Raw genomic sequence first — 18,345 nt, forward strand, 5'->3', positions numbered from 1 at the left:
AAATATTCTGCATCTGTACTGTCCAATACAGTAGTTACTAGTCATGTGTAGCTAATAAGCACAAAAAATATGGCTTACATAATTGAGGAACTAAATTTTAAATTTTATTTAATTGTAATTAAATTTTAGTCACATGTAACTAGTAAATATCATATTAGACAAAGTATTTAAGAGAAATTCTTGAAAAACAGTAAGACAACAATCACTGCCTGGGCAATATATCGAGATTCTACCTCTAAAAAAGTAAAAATTAATTAGCCTGGCACCGTGGTGCATGCCAGTAGTCCCAGCTACTCAGGAAGCTGAGGAGAGAGAGACCCTCTCGAGCTCAGGGTTTTCGAGACCATCCTGAACAACATAGTGAGACTGTCTCTCAAAAAGTAAAAAATTAGCCAGGCATGATGGTACATGCTGCCTGTAGTCCTAGCTACTCAAAAGGCTGAGGAGGAAGGATCGCCTGATCCCAGAAGATTGAGGCTGCAGTGAGCTGTGATCATGCCACTGTACTCCAGCCTGGTCAAGAGAGCAAGACCCTGTCTCTTAAAAAAAAGAAAAGGAAGAAAAGAAAGGCCGGGCACGGTGGCTCAAGCCTGTAATCCCAGCACTTTGGGAGGCCGAGACGGGCAGATCACGAGGTCAGGAGATCGAGACCATCCTATCCTGTCTATCACAGTGAAATACTGTCCCTACTAAAAATACAAAAAATTAGCCAGACATGGTGGCAGGTGACTGTAGTCCCAGCTACTCAGGAGGCTGAGCAGAATGGTGTGAACCCAGGAGGCGGAGCTTGCAGTGAGCTGAGATCCGGCCACTGCACTCCAGCCTGGGCAACAGAGCGAGACTCTGTCTCAAAAAAAAAAAAAAAGAAAGAAAAAAAAAAAGAAAATGTGCCATGAACTGAGAAGTATGATTAACTCCATCTTTTGATAGAATTTCCTCCTTAGCATAGTAGCCAGGAAGTCAGTCACCTAACTCAATGTTTTTCACTTAAGGATGAAAAAGGGGGAAAAAAAGAGTGGCTAGCCTCTAGATATATTTCAAAGGTAAAACCAACTGGATATAATAACGTAGTAGATGTGGGGGATGAAAGGGAAAAAAAGATTTGACCTAAAAGTTCTGAAGGATAAATTTGCCTTTACAGAGATAGAAAAGACTAAGGGAAGAGCAAGTTGAGAATGAGAAATCAATAATGTCTTTTTGTTTTTTAATTTTTAAATTTACTTTCATTTTTTTTTTCTTTTTTTTTTTTGAGACGGAGTCTCGCTTTGTCGCCCAGGCTGGAGTGCAGTGGCCGGATCTCAGCTCACTGCAAGCTCCGCCTCCCGGGTTTACGCCATTCTCCTGCCTCAGCCTCCCGAGTAGCTGGGACTACAGGCGCCCGCCACCTCGCCCAGCTAGTTTTTTGTATTTTTAGTAGAGACGGGGTTTCACCATATTAGCCAGGATGGTCTCGATCTCCTGACCTCGTGATCCGCCCGTCTCGGCCTCCCAAAGTGCTGGGATTACAGGCTTGAGCCACCGCGCCCGGCCTACTTTCATTTTTTAATAGAGATTAGGTATCACTATGTTGCCCAGGCTGGTCTCAAACTCTTGAGCTCAAGTGATCCCCCCGCCTGAGCTAAGATCAAGAATGTAATCTTATACATGTTAAGTCTGAGACACCTAATTAGACATCCAAGTGGAGATATGTCGGCAGCTGATCTGCAGTTCATCAGAAGGCAAAATACTGCCACACATTTCATAATCATTAGAATATAGATCCAGACATTTAAAACCAAAGAACTAGATGAAATAACCCTCATTCGGCATAGACAGAGCAGAGACAGAGAAGAAACTCCAAGATTAGGCATTGCGGCAATTCACATTTAGAGGGCTTGATGAAGGGGCAGATCAAGCAAAGGAGACCAGGAAGAAGCACTGGTGTCAGAGATCAGGTAAAGCAAATACTTCAAGGAGGGAGTGATCAACTGTGTTACTCTCTTTAGAAAGATGTGGACAATAAACTGGGCATCAGGTTCGACAATGGGGAAGTCATATGTGTCCTTGTTAAGAATAGACAGGAGTCGGGAGGGCCCGGTGGCTCATGCCTGTAATCCCAGCACTTTGGGAGGCCAAGGTGGGTGGATCACCTGAGGTTAGCAGTTTAAGACCAGCCTGGCCAACGTGGTGAAACCCCATCTCTACTAAAAATACAAAAATTAGCCAGGTGTGGTGGCAGGTGTCTATAATTCCAGCTATTCAGAAGGCAGAGGCAGGAGAATCACTTGAACTCAGGAGGCAGAGGTTGCAGTGAGCCAAGATCGTGCCATTGCACTCCAGCCTGGGCAACATAGTGGGACTCCATCTCCAAAAAAAAAAAAAAAGCAAACAGAATACACAAGAGTCTAAGAGAAAATAATGCATCCACGAAACAAGAACAAGATGCTAAAAAAAAAAAAAAAAAAAGGAAAAATCAGAAGACAGAAACAAAGTCTTAGAAATTAAAAACAATACTACAGCAGCAATACACTCAATAGCAGGATTAGAAGATAATGCTGAGAAAATCACTTAAAGAAAAAATTAAGAGACAAAAGATAATTTTAAAAAATTACAAGGGCCAAGTGCAGTGGGTCACACCTGTAATTCCAACACTTTAGGCCAAGGCAAAAGGATCACTTGAGCCCAGGGGCTCAAGACCAGCCTGGGCAAGAAAGCAAGACCCCTACAAAAAAAGTTTTAAAATTCAGCCCAGCACGGTATTGCATGTCTGTAGTCCTAGCTACTCAGAAAGCTGACATGGGAAGATTGCTTGAGCCTAGGAGTTCACAGTTATGGTGAGCTACATATGATCAGGCCGCTGCACTCAAGCCTGGGTGACAGAGTGAGACTCTGTCTTTATAAAACAAGAAAGTTAAGAAAATTATAAACCCAGAAGTCCAGCATTCTATTAGCAGTCCTTCCATAAATAAGGAACTCAGAGGAAATTATCAAAGAACACAGAAAAATTTCCAATAAAATGAAAGATATGAGTAGTGATGCTGAAAGAGTCTACCACACCAGGAAAGGGAGATGGAAATTAAGGAAAAAAAAAAAAAAAAGGCAGCCCAGGCAACATGACAAAACTCTCTCTCTACTAAAAATACAAAAAAATTAGGCCGGGCACGGTGGCTCAAGCCTGTAATCCCAGCACTTTGGGAGGCCGAGGCGGGCGGATCACAAGGTCAGGAGATCGAGACCACGGTGAAACCCCGTCTCTACCAAAAATACAAAAAATTAGCCGGGCGCGGTTGTGGGCGCCTGTGGTCCCAGCTACTCGGGAGGCTGAGGCAGGAGAATGGCGTGAACCCGGGAGGCGGAGCTTGCAGTGAGCCGAGATCGCGCCACTGCACTCCAGCCTGGGCGACAGAGCCAGACTCCGTCTCAAAAAAAAAAAAAAAAAAAAAAAAAATGAGCCAGGTATGGTGGCACGCACCTGTAGTCCCTGCTACTCAGGAGGCTGAGGTGGATCACCTGAGTCCAGGGACTCCAGTGAGCCGAGATCCCACCACTGCACTCCAGGATAGGTGATGGGAGTGAGAGTGAGACCCTGTTCCGACAAAAAAAAAAAAAAAGGCTCCACCAAATATCCAGCAAGATAAATTAAAGAAAAGAAAGACAGGGCCAGGTGCGGTAGGTCACGCCTGTAATCCCAGCACTTTGGGAGGCCGAGGCAGGCAGATCACAGCATCAGGAGATCGAGACCATCCTGGCTAACATGGTGAAACCCCATCTCTACTAAAAATACAAAAAATAGCTGGGCTTGGTGGTAGGCGCCTGTAGTCCCAGCTACTTGGGAGGCCGAGGCAGGAGAATGGCATGAACCTGGGAGGCTGAGCTTGCAGCGTGCCAAGATGGCGCCACTGCACTCTAGCCTGGGTGACAGTGAGACTCCGCCTCAAAACAAAACAAAACAAACAAACAAAGCCCAAACCAAGAATTAATTTCCTGAAGTAGCCTTTTTTTGATACAGAGTCTCGCTCTGTGGCACGATCTCGGCTCACTGCAAGCTCCACCTCCCAGGTTCACACCATTCTCCTGCCTCAGCCTCCCTAGTAGCTGGGACTACAGGTGCCTGCTACCACACTGGCTAATTTTTTTGTATTTTTAGTAGAGAGAGGGTTTCACTGTGTCAGCCAGGATGGTCTCGATCTCCTGACCTCGTGACTTGCCCGCCTCAGCTTCCCAAAGTGCTGGGATTACAGGCATGAGCCACCGCACCCAGCCTGAAGTAGCTTTTAAGATCTTCCAGTGAGGGGAAAAAAGTTGGTCATTTATCAAAAAACAAAAAAAAAAGTTCTAACTATTGGACTCAACAGCAATAGTAGACGCTATAAGATAGTGTTCTTCAAATTTCTGAGGGAAAATGACTTCTAATTTATAAATCTATAAATAGCAAAACTAATGACCCCAGTACAAGGGTAAAATAAAAATAACCTTCAAACATGAAAGGACAGCACTCTGGGAAACCAAGGCAGGCAGATCACTTGAGCTCAGGAGTTTGAGACCAGCCTGGGCAACATGGTGAAACTTCCATCTCTACAAAAAAAAAAAAGAAAAAAAAAAAAAAAAAAATTAGCCAGGCATAGTGGCACACCCCTGTAATCCCTGCTACCTGGGAGGCTGAGGTGGGAGGATTCCTTGAACCCGGGAGGCAGAGGCTGCAGTGAGCCAAGATTGTCCCACTGTACTCCAGCCTGGATGACAGAGTGAGCCACTGTCCCCCCACAAAAAACAAAAAAAAAAATGAGAAGACAGAAAAATTTACCTGTATCATTCATCTTCCCTGGGGAAGTTATTAAAGAATGTCTTTCAGCAAAACATCCAAAAAAGTAGACATTGCCTCTAGGAAATAGAAGATCCCACACAAGAAAAGAACAGAAAATCTCAATATGATGGCCATATAAAACGTCTAAAGCTGCATTGTCCAATACAGACTCCACTAGCTCCTTAATTGTATTAGGCACATTTCAAGAGCTCTATACCCATACATGCCTAGGAGCTACAATGTTGGACAGCACAGATTCAGAACACTGCTAACGTTGCAGCTGAGGTCCCTTCAAGTTTCACCTCTAATGAGAAGTCAGGTGAAACTATGCCCTTCACTGTAGTATAACCTCAAGCCTAGTAGTCCCTGACTAAAGGAATAGTACCAGAGAAGGGAATGATATCCCAGGATGGTGGCAAGTGCCACTCACCTGCAATGACTTGACGACCTCTACCTTTCCCATCCTTGGCACCTTCAATGATACCTGGGAGATCCAGGAGCTGCAAGATTAAGAATGGTGGAAGAGGATCAAAGAAAAAACTAGTTACACATTTGAAAATATTAAACAGAATTAATTTATTTCTCAAGTACCTATAATTTATCAGACCCAAATCCAATCTTCTTTATAAGTGAGTGTGGGAATATTACTTTTTTTTTTTTTTTTTTTTTGAGACAGAGTCTCGCTTTGTTGCCCAGGCTGGAGTGCAGTGGCACAATCTCAGCTCACTGCAAGCTCCACCTCCATGCCATTCTCCTGCCTCAGCCTCCCCGAGTAGCTGGGACTACAGGCACCTGCCACCACGCCCGGCTAATTTTTTTGTATTTTTAGTAGAGACGGGGTTTCACTGTGTTAGCCAGGATGGTCTTGATCTCCTGACCTTGTGATCCTCCCGCCTCGGCCTCCCAAAGTGCTAGGATTACAGGCGTGAGCCACTGCGCCTGGCCATGAATATTACTTTTAATAAGCATCTACTAAATGTCAGCTACAGGCATTTTTTTTTTTTTGGGAGATGGAGTTTCATGCTTTTTGCCCAGGTTGGAGTGCAACAGCACAATTTTGGCTCACTGTAACCTGTGCCTCTCAGGTTCAAGCAATTCTCCTGTCTCAGCCTACCAAGTAGCTGGGATTACAGGCACCTGCCACCATGCCCAACAAACTTTTGTGTATTTGTAGTACGGACGGTTTTACCATGTTGGCCAGGCGGGTGTCAAACTCCTGACCTCAGGTGATCTGCCTGCCTCAGCCTCCCAAAGTGTTGGAATTACAGGTGTGAGCCACCACGCCCAGCCTAGAGGCGTCTTTTGTTTTTTGTTTTGGGAGACACAGTCTCACTCTGTTGCCTAGGCTGGAGTGCAGTGGCACCACCTCCGCTCACTGAAACCTCCACCTCCCGGGTTCAAGCGATTCTTCTGCCTCAAACTCCCGAGTAGCTGAGGACTACAGGTGCACACCACCACGCCTGGTTAATTTTTGTATTTTTAGTAGGGACGGGGTTTCACCATATTGGGCAGGCTGGTCTCAAACTCCTGACCTCGTGATCTGCCCGCCTCGACCTCCCAAAGTTCTGGGATTACAAGCATGAGCCACCGTGCCCAGGCCAGGCTTTTTATGTACTTTACCTAGTTGAAAATGTCTAACAACCCTGTGAGATAAGGATACTAGCTGAAGTTCACAGCGGGTAAGTGACTTCTCCAAAGTCATAGTTCTAATAGTTTATAACCCATGTTTTCTAGACAAAATCCATTATTCTACATTAACTTTTTTAAAAGACAGAGTCTCACTCTGCCACCCCGGCTGGAGTGCAGTGGTATGATCTCGGCTCACTACAACCTCTGCCTCCCAGGTTCTAGCAATTCTCCTGTCTCAGCCTCCAAAGTAGCTGAGACTACAGGGCACACACCACCACACCCGGCTAATTTTTTGTATTTTAGTAGAGACGGGGTTTCAATGTGTTGCCCAGGCTGGTCTCCAACTCCTGAGCTCAGGAAATCCACCCACCTCAGCCTCGCAAAGTACTAGGATTACAGGAGTGAGCCACCATGACCGGCCAATTCTACATTAATACTTTTCAGTGTTCCCCCACTTTTCAGAAGGCTGAGCCTCCATATAAATTCCTTACAGCAGGTATCAGCTCAATCTTGATATTTACATACGATATATATTGAAATTTCTGCAAATCCTCAACTTACAAAAATTTCTATAGCTGTTCTTAAGCAGGAAAGCACAACTGAATCACCTGGAAAAACTTAAAAAATGTAGAGAGCTGAAACCCATCCCTGCAGATTCTGATTTGAAGGGCCAAACTAGGGTTCAGACATGGATCTGTACTTCAAAAGGCTTCACAAGTGACTCTGATGTGTGCCCCAATAAAAAATGACTGCTCAGGCTGGGCCCAGTAACTCACACCTATAATTCTACAACACTTTCCCAGACGCCGAAGCAAGTAGATCGCTTGAGCTCAGGGGTTCGAGACCATCCTGGCCAACATGGTGAAACATCCTCTGTACAAAAAATACAAAAGTTAGCCAGGTGTGGTGGCACACGCCTGTAATCCCAGCTACTCTGGAGGCTGAGGCACAAGAATGACTTGAACCCGAAAGGCGAAGGTTGCAGTGAGCCGAGATTATGCCACTGCACTCCAGCCTGGGCGACACAGTAAGACTCTGTCTCAAAAAACAATAAAAATAAATAAATTTTAAAAGATTTTAAAAAGATAAAAATGACTGCTCAACTGCCCAGAAAATGCAGTAACGTAAAAACTTCACAGAAGTCAGTGTACCTAATGATGTGACTGGAAAAAACCAACCCCACATCACATGTGACTCAAATTTACATCTCAGCAAAATTATAAACTATTAACTTGACTGCCCTTAAGAATCAGTCAAAACAGTTAAAACAAACATAAAATCTAAAAATACCAAGGTCTACTGTATGGCCAATAGTGAATTATACACACTAATGAACTGAAAACAGAGATGCAGCTTATTAAAACATCATTTAAAATATCTTTTTTTTTTTTTTTTTTGAGAATGAATCTCGCTCTACCGCCCAGGTTGGAGTGCAGTGGTGCAATCTTGGCTCACTGCAACCTCCACCTCTTGGGTTCAAGCGATTCTCATGCCTCAGCCTCCTGAGTAGCTGGGATTACAGATGCCTGCCACCACACCCCACTACTTTATTTGTGCATTTTTAGTAGAGACGGGGTTTCACCATGTTAGCCAACCTGGTCTCGAACTTCTGACCTCAGGTGATCCGCTCACCTTGGCCTCCCAAAGTACTGGGATTACAGGCTTGAGCCACCATGCCTGGCCAAAACATAATTTAAATCAGATATGCTTTGCTCTAAGAATATAAGAAATTACAGAAATATACTTTGCATTAAATAAACTACAATGAAAACTGATTTAAGAGGTGCTAGACAGTTCAACTTCTCCATTCAAGGACCTACTCAAAAAAAAAAAAAAAAAAAGAAAAGAAAAAATAAAAATAAAACAAAAGAACATACTCAAGCCCAGCACAGTGGCTCATGCCTATAACCCCAGCACCTCAGGAGGCTGAGGCAGGTGGACTGCTTGTATGTAGGAGTTCGAGACCAGCCTGGGCAACATATTGAGACTCTGTCTCTACAAAAAATAAAAAATTAGTCAGGCATGGTGGCGCATGCCTATAGTCCCAGCTACTTGGAAGGCTAAGGTAGAAGGATCGTTTGAGCCTGGGAAGTCGAGGCTGCAGTGAGCCATGATCATGCCCGTGCCACTGCACTCAGCCTGGGTGACAGTGTGAGGGAGAATTACCATGAGGCAAAAAGTACAATAATAACTGTTACAGACAAGACCCACAGATGGATGCTACAATGAGCAGGCAAAAGCTTGAGGAAAAACAGGGTTTGCATCTTCTTGAAGTATCTCCCGTAAAATATATATTAACTGTCCAAAAAAAAGGAACTTTAGAGAAACCCTATAGACAACCATAACCAACTGATAGAGGACAATATCACCAATACAAAAATTAGCCGGGCATGTGGCACATACCTATAGTCCTAGCTACTCAGGAGGCTGAGGCAGGAGAATCACTTGAACCCGGGAGGCGGAGGTTGCAGTGAACCGAGGTTGTGCCACTGCACTCCAGCTTGGGCAACACAGTGAGACTTCATCTCAAAAAAAAAAAAAAGAAAAAGAAAAAGAAAAAGAAAAAGAAAAGGCCAGGCACGGTTGCTCACACTTATAATCCCAGCACTTTAGGAGGCCGAGGCGAGTGGATCACCTGAGCTCAGAAGTTCGAGACTAGCCTGACCAACATGGTGAAACTCCATCTCTACTAAAAAGACAAAAATTAGCTGGGCATAGTGGTGGGCACCTGTAATCCCAGCTACTTGGGAGGCCGAGACAGGAGAATCGCTTGAACCCGGGGGGCGGAGATTGTAGTGAGCCGAGATCACACCACTGCACTCTAGCCTGGGCAACAGAGTGAGACTCCATCTCAAATAAAAAAATAAATAATGCCCCCCCACAACACACACACACACACACACACACACACACACACACACACACACACACGCCCAACAGTATGAGAACTGATATTAGTGAGAACGCGAATAATCTACACGAATAATCTAAAACTTGTTAAAACTGGAATATGACTATAACCTCAAAAAGATCATCTGAAAGAGAGAATAAACTGAGGGAAAAAGTGCAAGGGCTTTTTAACTGTGGCAGCTGAACACAGGCAGAAAATTTATTAAGGCCCAGACAGGTGCGGTGGCTCAAGTCTATAATCCCAGAACTTTGAGAGGCCGAGGCATGCAGATCACGAGGTCAGGAGTTCAAGACCAGTCTGGCCAACATGGTGAAGTCCCAGCTACTTGGGAGGCTGAGGCACAAAAATCACTTAAATCCTGGAGGCGGAGGTTGCAGTGAGCCGAATCGCGCCACTGCACTCCAGCCTGGGCAACACAGCAATACTCTGTCTCTTTAAAAAAAAAGAGGCAGGGCATGGTGGCTCACGCCTGTAATTCCAGCACTTTGTAAGGCCAAGGCGGGCAGATCACGATGTCAGGAGATCGAGACCATCCTGGCTAACATAGTGAAACTCCGTCTCTACTAAAAATACAAAAAAATTAGCCAGGCGTGGTGGCGGGCACCTGTAGTCCCAGCTATCCGGGAGGCTGAGGCAGGAGAATGGCGTGAGCCCAGGAGGCGGAGCTTGCAGCGAGCCAAGATCGCACCACTGCACTCCAGCCTGGGCGACAGAGCGAGACTCCTTCTCAAAAAAAAGAAAATTTATTAAGGCCTTTACAAAAGTAAAGGCAACCTAAATTTAGCTTTTCTTCAGATGAAAATATTTTAAAAGTTAGGTTTAAGAATTTAAATGTAGCAACTAATGATTCAACATTCAATAACAACATTCCATAAAACAGTCAATGCCTAATAAGCAACATTCAGTAAACAGTCAAGGCTTTATATATCTGAATTTCATGTTACAACCAACCAAAATCTAAGAAAAACATATTTATTTATATCATGGGGCCGGGTGCAGTGGCTCACGCCTGTAATCAGCATTTTGGGAGGCCGAGGTGGGCAGATCACTTGAGGTCAGGAGTTCAAAACCAGCCTGGCAAACATGGTGAAACTCCATTTCTACTAAAAACACAAAAAAATTAGCTGGGTGTGATGGCGTGTGGCTGAAATCCCAGCTACTCAGCGAATTGCTTGAACCCAGGAGGCGGAGGTTGCAGTGAGCCAAGATCATGCCACTGCACTGGAAGACAGAGTAAGATGCTGTCTCCAAAAAAAAAAAAAAAAAAAATGAATTACAGAATTTTAAGGAATTAAATGTTAAACTACTTCAAACTCCAATGCCTTTAGAAGTTAAAGCAGGTGAGGCCAGGCACGGTGGCTCACGCCTGTAATCCCAGCACTTTGGGAGATTGAGACGGGCAGATCACAAGGTCAGGAGATCGAGACCATCCTGGCTAACATGGTGAAACCCATCTCTACCAAAAATACAAAAAAATTAACCGGGCGTGGTGGAGGGCACCTGTAGTCCCAGCTACTCGGGAGCCTGAGGCAGGAGAATGGCATGATCCCAGGAGGCGGAGGTTGCAGTGAGCTGAGATCGTGCCACTGCACTCCAGCCTGGGCAACAGAGCGAGACTCTGTCTCAAAAAAAAAAAACAAAAAGAAGTTAAAGCAGGCAACTTAAATACACAAATCAACTGTGTATAGTGCAAAAGGAGTTCTACAGACTTTAGCAAGGTAAAACCTAAGTCCCATAATTTTCAAAGCACTGTACACCCACTCTGTAGACCAATATCTGCCTATGTGATACATCAGTCCTCTTTACAACATCTGTGGTGAGTGGTGGTTCACCCATTACTTGGACTTCTTCACACATAGTAATTCATTAGGCCGGGCGCGGTGGCTCAAGCCTGTAATCCCAGCACTTTGGGAGGCCGAGACGGGCGGATCACGAGGTCAGGAGATCGAGACCATCCTGGCTAACACCGTGAAACCCCGTCTCTACTAAAAATACAAAAAACTAGCCGGGCGAGGTGGCGGGCGCCTGTAGTCCCAGCTACTCCGGAGGCTGAGGCAGGAGAATGGCCTAAACCCGGGAGGCGGAGCTTGCAGTGAGCTGAGATCCGGCCACTGCACTCCAGCCCGGGATACAGAGCAAGACTCCGTCTCAAAAAAAAAAAAAAAAAAAAAACATAGTAATTCATTAAATAAGAGGTACCACTCCATTTTTAGGCATCTTTACTGTTAAAGACCTTCCTTACAAAAAAAAAGAAACAAAAATAAAACTCCCTCTTTAAGTGGGTCTAATTCTGTATTCTTCCCCCACCAAGTCAGATAACGAGTCCTATCCCATGAAACAGCTTTTTAGGGAACATTCTGGGCAGTCAACTTAATCCAGTTAAGATTAAGGACACCTGGCTGGGCGTGGTGGCTCACGCCTGTAATCCCAGCACTTTGGGAGGCGGAGGCAGGAGGATCAGGAGGTCAGGAGCTCGAGACCAGCCTGGCCGTATGGTGAAACCCCATCTCTACAAAAAATAAAAACAAAAAATTAGCCGGGCACGGGGGTGCGTGCCTGTAGTCCCAGCTTACTCGGGAGGCTGAAGCAGGAGAATCGCTGGAACCCAGGAGGTGGAGGGTGCAGTGAGAAAGAGGAGGAGAAACAGAAGCAGAGGACAAAGGGAGGAAAGAGAGCACCATGCAAAAAAAAGCTGGGGGACTCTAAGCTCAGAAGAGACTGAAAGAATGAAGGTTTTCTGGGAAATAGAAGCAGAGGAGTTAAGCAACTCTATTTTGAAATACTCAAAAGTCCTGAAAGAGGTGTCAATAGCATCCCACAAAAAAAAAAAAGTTATTATCTTGAGCTGCCAAAGCTGTGACTCTCAACAAGACTCTGAAACCAGCTAGAATCAAGCCATGGTCCAGATACGTCCACACTGCTTCATTCTTGTCATACGCATTTAGACATAGGATCCCAAAAAGGGACATGTGTCTCTGCATGGACATCTGACCAGCTGGAAAAAAAGACCATTAAAAATACAACCGGGGGTCAGGCGCAGTGGCTCACACCTATAAATCCCACACTTTGGGAGGCCAACGTGGGCGGATCACAAGGTCAGGGGTTCGAGACCAGCCTGACCAGCATGGTGAAACCCCATCTCTACTAAAAATATAAAAAATTAGCCAGGCATGGTGGTGCTCACCTGTAGTACCAGCCCCCACCCTCAAGTGAAAAAGTAGTTCAAGTGATTCTCCTGCCTCAGCCTCCTGAGTTGCTGGGATTACAGGCATGTGCCACCACGCCTGGCTAATTTTATATTTTTAGTAGAGACGGGGTTTCTCCATGTTGGCCAGGCTGTTCTCAAACTCCCGACCTCAGGTGATCTGCCCGCCTTGACCTCCCAAAGTGCTGGGATTACAGGCGTGAGCCACTGTGCCCGGCCCTTTCTCTGCATTTTCACATGCACTATCCCATTTTATTACTGTACTGCTCTATTTCCCCTACCAGGTAGTAAGTGCCTGGTAGATCAAAGATCAGGCCTGGCATACAGTGAGCTCCCAATAATGTTCTTCCTAAATGAAGAATAGATATCTTTCCTTCCTTAGTCTGCAGGCTTGACTCACCTGGATCTTGGCACCTTTGTATCTGATGACACCAGGCACAGTGGTCAGAGTAGTGAATTCATAGGCTGCCACCTCAGAATATACCCCTGCCAGGTTACTAAGCAGTGTCGACTTCCCCACAGATGGAAAACCAACAAATCCAATTCGAGCATCACCTGTCTTGGCCACATCAAAACCTAAAACATCAATGAATACCAAAAAGAGAAGAGTTATCCCCAGGAGTGTTACGACTCATGTAATTTCTTTCATATTTTTACTGCCTATCCCTCTAGGCACTATTTCTCAAACTTTTTATGGTTTACTTTTTTTTTTTTTTTTTTTCCTTTCAACCAGCTGATCGTGTTTTATTTCTGAGAATTTATATCAGGAAATTAAATATACACTATTAAGAAAAGCGGAAGCATACTTAAAAATTAATTTGTGCACATCTTAAAATTAGCGGCATACTGGAGAACGGCTAGGTAACATTAGATTTGGGTATGGATTTTATTATACTTATTTTTCAGAAAGGACAGCTCCAAAAGAGAGATCATGAGAAAAAGAAAACGCTCTCCAGACATATAACTAACATAAATATCAATGTCTTTTAAGGATAAACAGCTTTATTATCAAAATCCACTTCCTACAACTACTTACATCAAGTTACTGTGACAAATAAATAAATCTAAGTGTAATCAGGTAAAGGGGAATGTGACTTGTTGAAGTACAAGGCAAATATCTTACCTTCCCTCCCCAAAAATGTATTAAACCTAGATGAAATGCATTTATTTTTAAAAAGCTGTGCATCTCAAAGGAAGATAGGATTATACCTAGAGTTCTGTGTTAGGAAGCACGCAAATGACGCCAGCTAAGCGCTGTGCATTTTCCTAATGTGTCCATTTTACTTAGAGGTTTGGTGCGGGGTGGAGACTATTAAACATCAGTTGAAGGCATATACCTACATGTATGTATAAATATACACATATATCATTTATACATGTGCTTTCAAAGGCGAAAACTACTATCTCCAGAATACACACCAAAATCGCTAACACTGGTTGCATATGAAAAGGGATTTACTTTTAAAGGAGAACTCAAGCAGACAAAACTTAAGGGCACAGCAATTCACAAAATTCAATGCAGTGTTTGATATTAAAAAAAACTGTATTCAGGCCGGGCGTGGTGGCTCACGCTTGTAATCCCAGCACTTTGGGAGGCCAAGGTGGGCGGATCACAAGGTCAGGTGATCGAGACCATCCTGGCTAACACGGTGAAACCCCATCTCTACTAAAAAATACAAAAAAGTAGCCGGGCGTGGTGGCGGGCGCCTATAGTCCTAGCTACTCGGGAGGCTGAGGCAGGAGAATGGCGTGAACCCGGGAGGCGGAGCTTGCAGTGAGCGGAGATCACGCCACTACACTCCAGCCTGGGTGACAGAGCAAGACTCCACCTCAAAAAAAAAAAAAAAACTATATTCAAAAAAGTCAGGCACAGTGGCACACATCTATAGTCCTTGCTATTCCAGAGGCTGAGGCAGGAGGATCTCTTGAGCCCAGGAATTCAGGTCAAGCCTGAGCAACATGGCAAAACCTTGTCTCTACAAAAAATACAAAAATTAGCCAGGCATAGTGGTGTACGCCTGTAGGTCTCAGCTACTTGAGAGGCTGAGGTGGGAGGATCACTTGAGCCCAGGAAGTTGAGGCTGCAGTGAGCTGTGATCATATCACTGTACTCCAGCCTGGGCAACAGAGCAATACCCTGTCTCTGGGAAAAAAAAAAAAAAAAAAAGGTACAGTTCAAACATATGTATGAAACATGATCCAAAAATAAGGTTGTTAGCTACTCTACCTATGGTGTAGCCCTGCTCTGCCTATGGAGCAGCCACCGTTTTATAACTAAAATAAACAAATTAATTAAGAAGAGTTTTGTTTTTGTTTTTTGTCTTACAAATTCTGTAAATTGCATGACTGACTGGGTTTTCCTTTTTTTTTTTTTTTTTTTTTTTGAGACGGAGTCTCGCTCTGTAGCCCGGGCTGGAGTGCAGTGGCCGGATCTCAGCTCACTGCAAGCTCCGCCTCCCGGGTTTACGCCATTCTCCTGCCTCAGCCTCCCGAGTAGCTGGGACTACAGGCACCCGCCACCTCGCCCGGCTAGTTTTTTCTATTTTTTAGTAGAGACGGGGTTTCACGGTGTTCGCCAGGATGGTCTCGATCTCCTAACCTCGTGATCCGCCCGTCTCGGCCTCCCAAAGTGCTGGGATTACAGGCTTGAGCCACCGCGCCCGGCCCTTTTTTTTTTTTTTTTTTTTTTTTTTTTTTTTACAATGGCTGCAAACAAGTTTAGAATCAAATTTGTGACCCTTCTCTACCAGGTGCACAGATCTTACACCATTCCTTTTAGTCCTAAATCTATCTTATCTCTCTTGGCTTCAACTTATTTTTCGTACATTTTCCCTTTGCATCAATTTCCTTACTTATTTTTAATCCTGTTGATGATACTGATTTACATATTTCTGTAAGCCAGTGTAAATCTACTTTGGTTTTCTTTTTTTTTTTTTGAGACAGAGTCTAGCTCTGTCACCCAGGCTGGAGTACATGATCTCGGCTCACAGCAACCTCCACCTCCCAGGTTCAAGTCATTCTCCTGCCTCAGCCTCCTGAGTAGCTGGGATTACATGTGCATGCTACCACACCCAGCTAATTTTTGTATTTTTAGCAGAAATGGGGTTTCACCATGTTGGTCAGGCTGGTCTCAAACTCCTGACCTGTAATACACCCACCTCGGCCTCCCGAAGCACTGGGATTACAGGAGTGAGCCACCACACCCGGCCCTACTTTGGTTTTCTTAACATGAGATCTCACTCTATCACCCAGGATGGAGTACAGTGGCGCCATCACAACTCACTGCAGCCTCAACCTCCTGGGTTCAAGCAGTCCTCCCAACTCAGCCTCCCAAGTAGCTGAGACCACAGACATGCACCACTATGCTAGGATAATTTTTTATATTTTGTACATCTTCTTTCATACCTATGCCTCATTTGTAAGCCCGTAGAGACAGGGCTTTGCTGGTTCCGAACTCCTGGCCTCACGCAATCCTCCTGCCTCAGCCTCCCAAAGTGCTGGGATTACAAGGGTGAGCCACTGCACCCAGCACATGTAAATCATTTTGTATCAGGGCAGGATATAAATAAAACTACAGTACAATTAGACAATATCCATTTGCCTCTGAAACCAGCAGAATAAAAATAAACACGGTTCAAGAATTCATACTTAGAAAATATAAATCTACTTTACTAGAACATCTTGTTTTTCTCTTTTTAAAAAACTTTTTTTTTTTGGCTGGGCACGGTGGCTCACGCCTGTAATCCCAGCACTTTGGGAGGCCGAGGTGGGTGGATCACCTGAGGTCAGGAGTTCGAGACCAACCTGACCAACATGAAGAAACCCCGTCTCCACTAAAAATACAAAAATTAGCTGGGTATGGTTGCGCATGCCCGTAATCCCAGCTACTCGGGAGGCTGAGGCAGGAGAATCACTTGAAACCAGGAGGCAGAGGTTGGGGTGAGCTGAGATCTCGCCATTGTACTCCAGCCTGGGCAGTAAGAGCGAAACTCCGTCTCAAAAAAAAAAAAAAAGTTTCTGTTTTTTGTTTGTTTGTTTGTTTGTTTTTTGAGATGGGGTGTCTATGTTGATCAGGCTGGTCTTGAACTCCTGGTCTCAAGCAATCCTCCTATCTCAGCCTCCCAGTGTGCTAGGATTGCACTGGGCCATCTTCAGTTATTTTTAAACCACATGTATGTACTATTTTGACAAGAATTATACCTAAAAGTATATATATTGAAGAAAAGCACAAACCTTCTCCTGGACCCCCACCACCACCACCCTTTGGAGTAATGAGTTCTCGACGAAGCTTAGCAAGACGAGCCTTAAGCAGCCCCAGGTGGTGTGCTGTGGCCTTGTTCTTTTGAGTCCGAGCCATCTAAAAGGGAGGAATCACAGCCATAAATTAGAAGCAGTGAACGCTTCCCCCAGCTTTGAGAGAATAATTTTTTTCCCGAAGTACTACTAATGTTAGCATACCCATTTTACAGGCTTTAAAAGAGTAAAAAATCCATTCTCTCCCCCATTCAGCTTATTTCCCTCACTACAAAGCAAAGTAAGGCCCAAAGAGGAGAGACGATTAAGGTCATTCCAATTAGTGCCCCCAGACTAAACTAAAACCCATCTGCGGGTTCCTTTTCTACTGTTTGTAGCTGTTAGGACCCATGTGACACTGGGACACCACTTTCCTAACTGTAAAGCGCTCTGAAGGCCGCAGGCAATGGAATCACACATTATCCAGGTGAAATAAACTGTTCCCACACAGATGTCATTTTACTTCCAGATCAGATTACCGGGAGCAAATACTCTCAATCAGGGGGTCATTAGGGTAGAGACTGGGGAAAAGGGGGAATAAGGGGATGCAGCGAAGGATGCTAACGAAAGATTCTGAAGCATCTGACCAAGTCAGAGATGGAATAAGGGACAGGATTCAGTGCTGCTCAAAGAAAAAAAACGGAAAGAAACAACAGAACAGGGGCCAAATACTGGGAGGGGGTACACACCAAGGGCCTAAGGTGCAGGGGTGGGGAACGCGGGCCCGGACAAAGGGGAGTCCGGGAGCGTGGGCGCGGGACGAGGGGAAAGCGGGCCCTGACTGAGGAGAGTTGGGGACTCCAAGTTGTGGCGGAGGGCAGTCGCAACACGGGCCTCGCTGAGAGAAGTCGCGGAATCTAGGCCCGGTCCTGACGCGGCTCAAGGAAGAACAGGAAGGAGCGACGCCACCGAAGAAGGGATGCTCAGAGTAAGAGTGAAGCGCCAGCTGCGTCCATTACCTCGGCTTCTATCTCCGCGATTTTAGCTAAGGTGCTGCTCATCGTGGCGAGTACCCTGTGGCCTCCACACTGACTCCCTTCACACACCCGCAGCCAAACTGCCACCGCCACCCGGCGTTACTGCAGTACGCAGGCGCGGTACTTTCGAATTCTCGCGAGAGATTTCCGCGTAAGGGTCACCGCGAGTCGTGTAGCGCGAAGTTGTCTCCTCCCCATCAGCCAACCCCGCCCCGTCCCGCGAGCCAGTGCGGTGTCATAGAGCCCGCGGGAGCGGGGGCCAGAGAGGCCACCCCGGTCTGGGCCTCCCCGAGCGCGCCGAGGGTCGCGCGCAGCTCGGCCCCGCCCAGCAGGACCCGCTGCCCGCCGCACTGCGTGGTGCTGAAGGCTTCAGTGCTGGAAACCCCAGGGCGTGGTGCAAAGCCGACTCATGCTCCGCACCCCTGTTCCTCGCCAGTATCTGCGGGTCCTGGGTCCCCATTTTCACAGCTGGGGTGACAACTCGACTGCCTCCATGGTCTTGCAAGAGCGTAGAGACCCATCTGCAGCCTGTCTCACCCCCTTTGAA

At 45.6% G+C, this 18,345-nt stretch overlaps 1 protein-coding gene across 1 annotated transcript in view; it reads right to left on the bottom strand.

The window, feature by feature from the left end:
• The window catches only part of DRG1 (developmentally regulated GTP binding protein 1), a 38,190-nt gene extending 20,275 nt beyond the window's left edge, over positions 1–17,915 (bottom strand). The window contains exons 1-4 of the mRNA XM_005567548.4: positions 17,781–17,915; positions 16,762–16,885; positions 12,929–13,104; positions 5,214–5,283 (exon numbers count right to left, since the gene is read on the bottom strand). Of these exons, the coding sequence (XP_005567605.1) occupies positions 5,214–5,283; positions 12,929–13,104; positions 16,762–16,885; positions 17,781–17,822 (412 nt within the window). The 5' untranslated portion in view covers positions 17,823–17,915. The remainder of the gene's footprint in view (positions 1–5,213; positions 5,284–12,928; positions 13,105–16,761; positions 16,886–17,780) is intronic.
• Positions 17,916–18,345: the final 430 nt, after the last annotated feature.

This window comes from Macaca fascicularis, chromosome 10 (assembly GCF_037993035.2).
Source record: "Macaca fascicularis isolate 582-1 chromosome 10, T2T-MFA8v1.1".
Taxonomy (NCBI): Eukaryota; Metazoa; Chordata; class Mammalia; order Primates; family Cercopithecidae; genus Macaca; species Macaca fascicularis.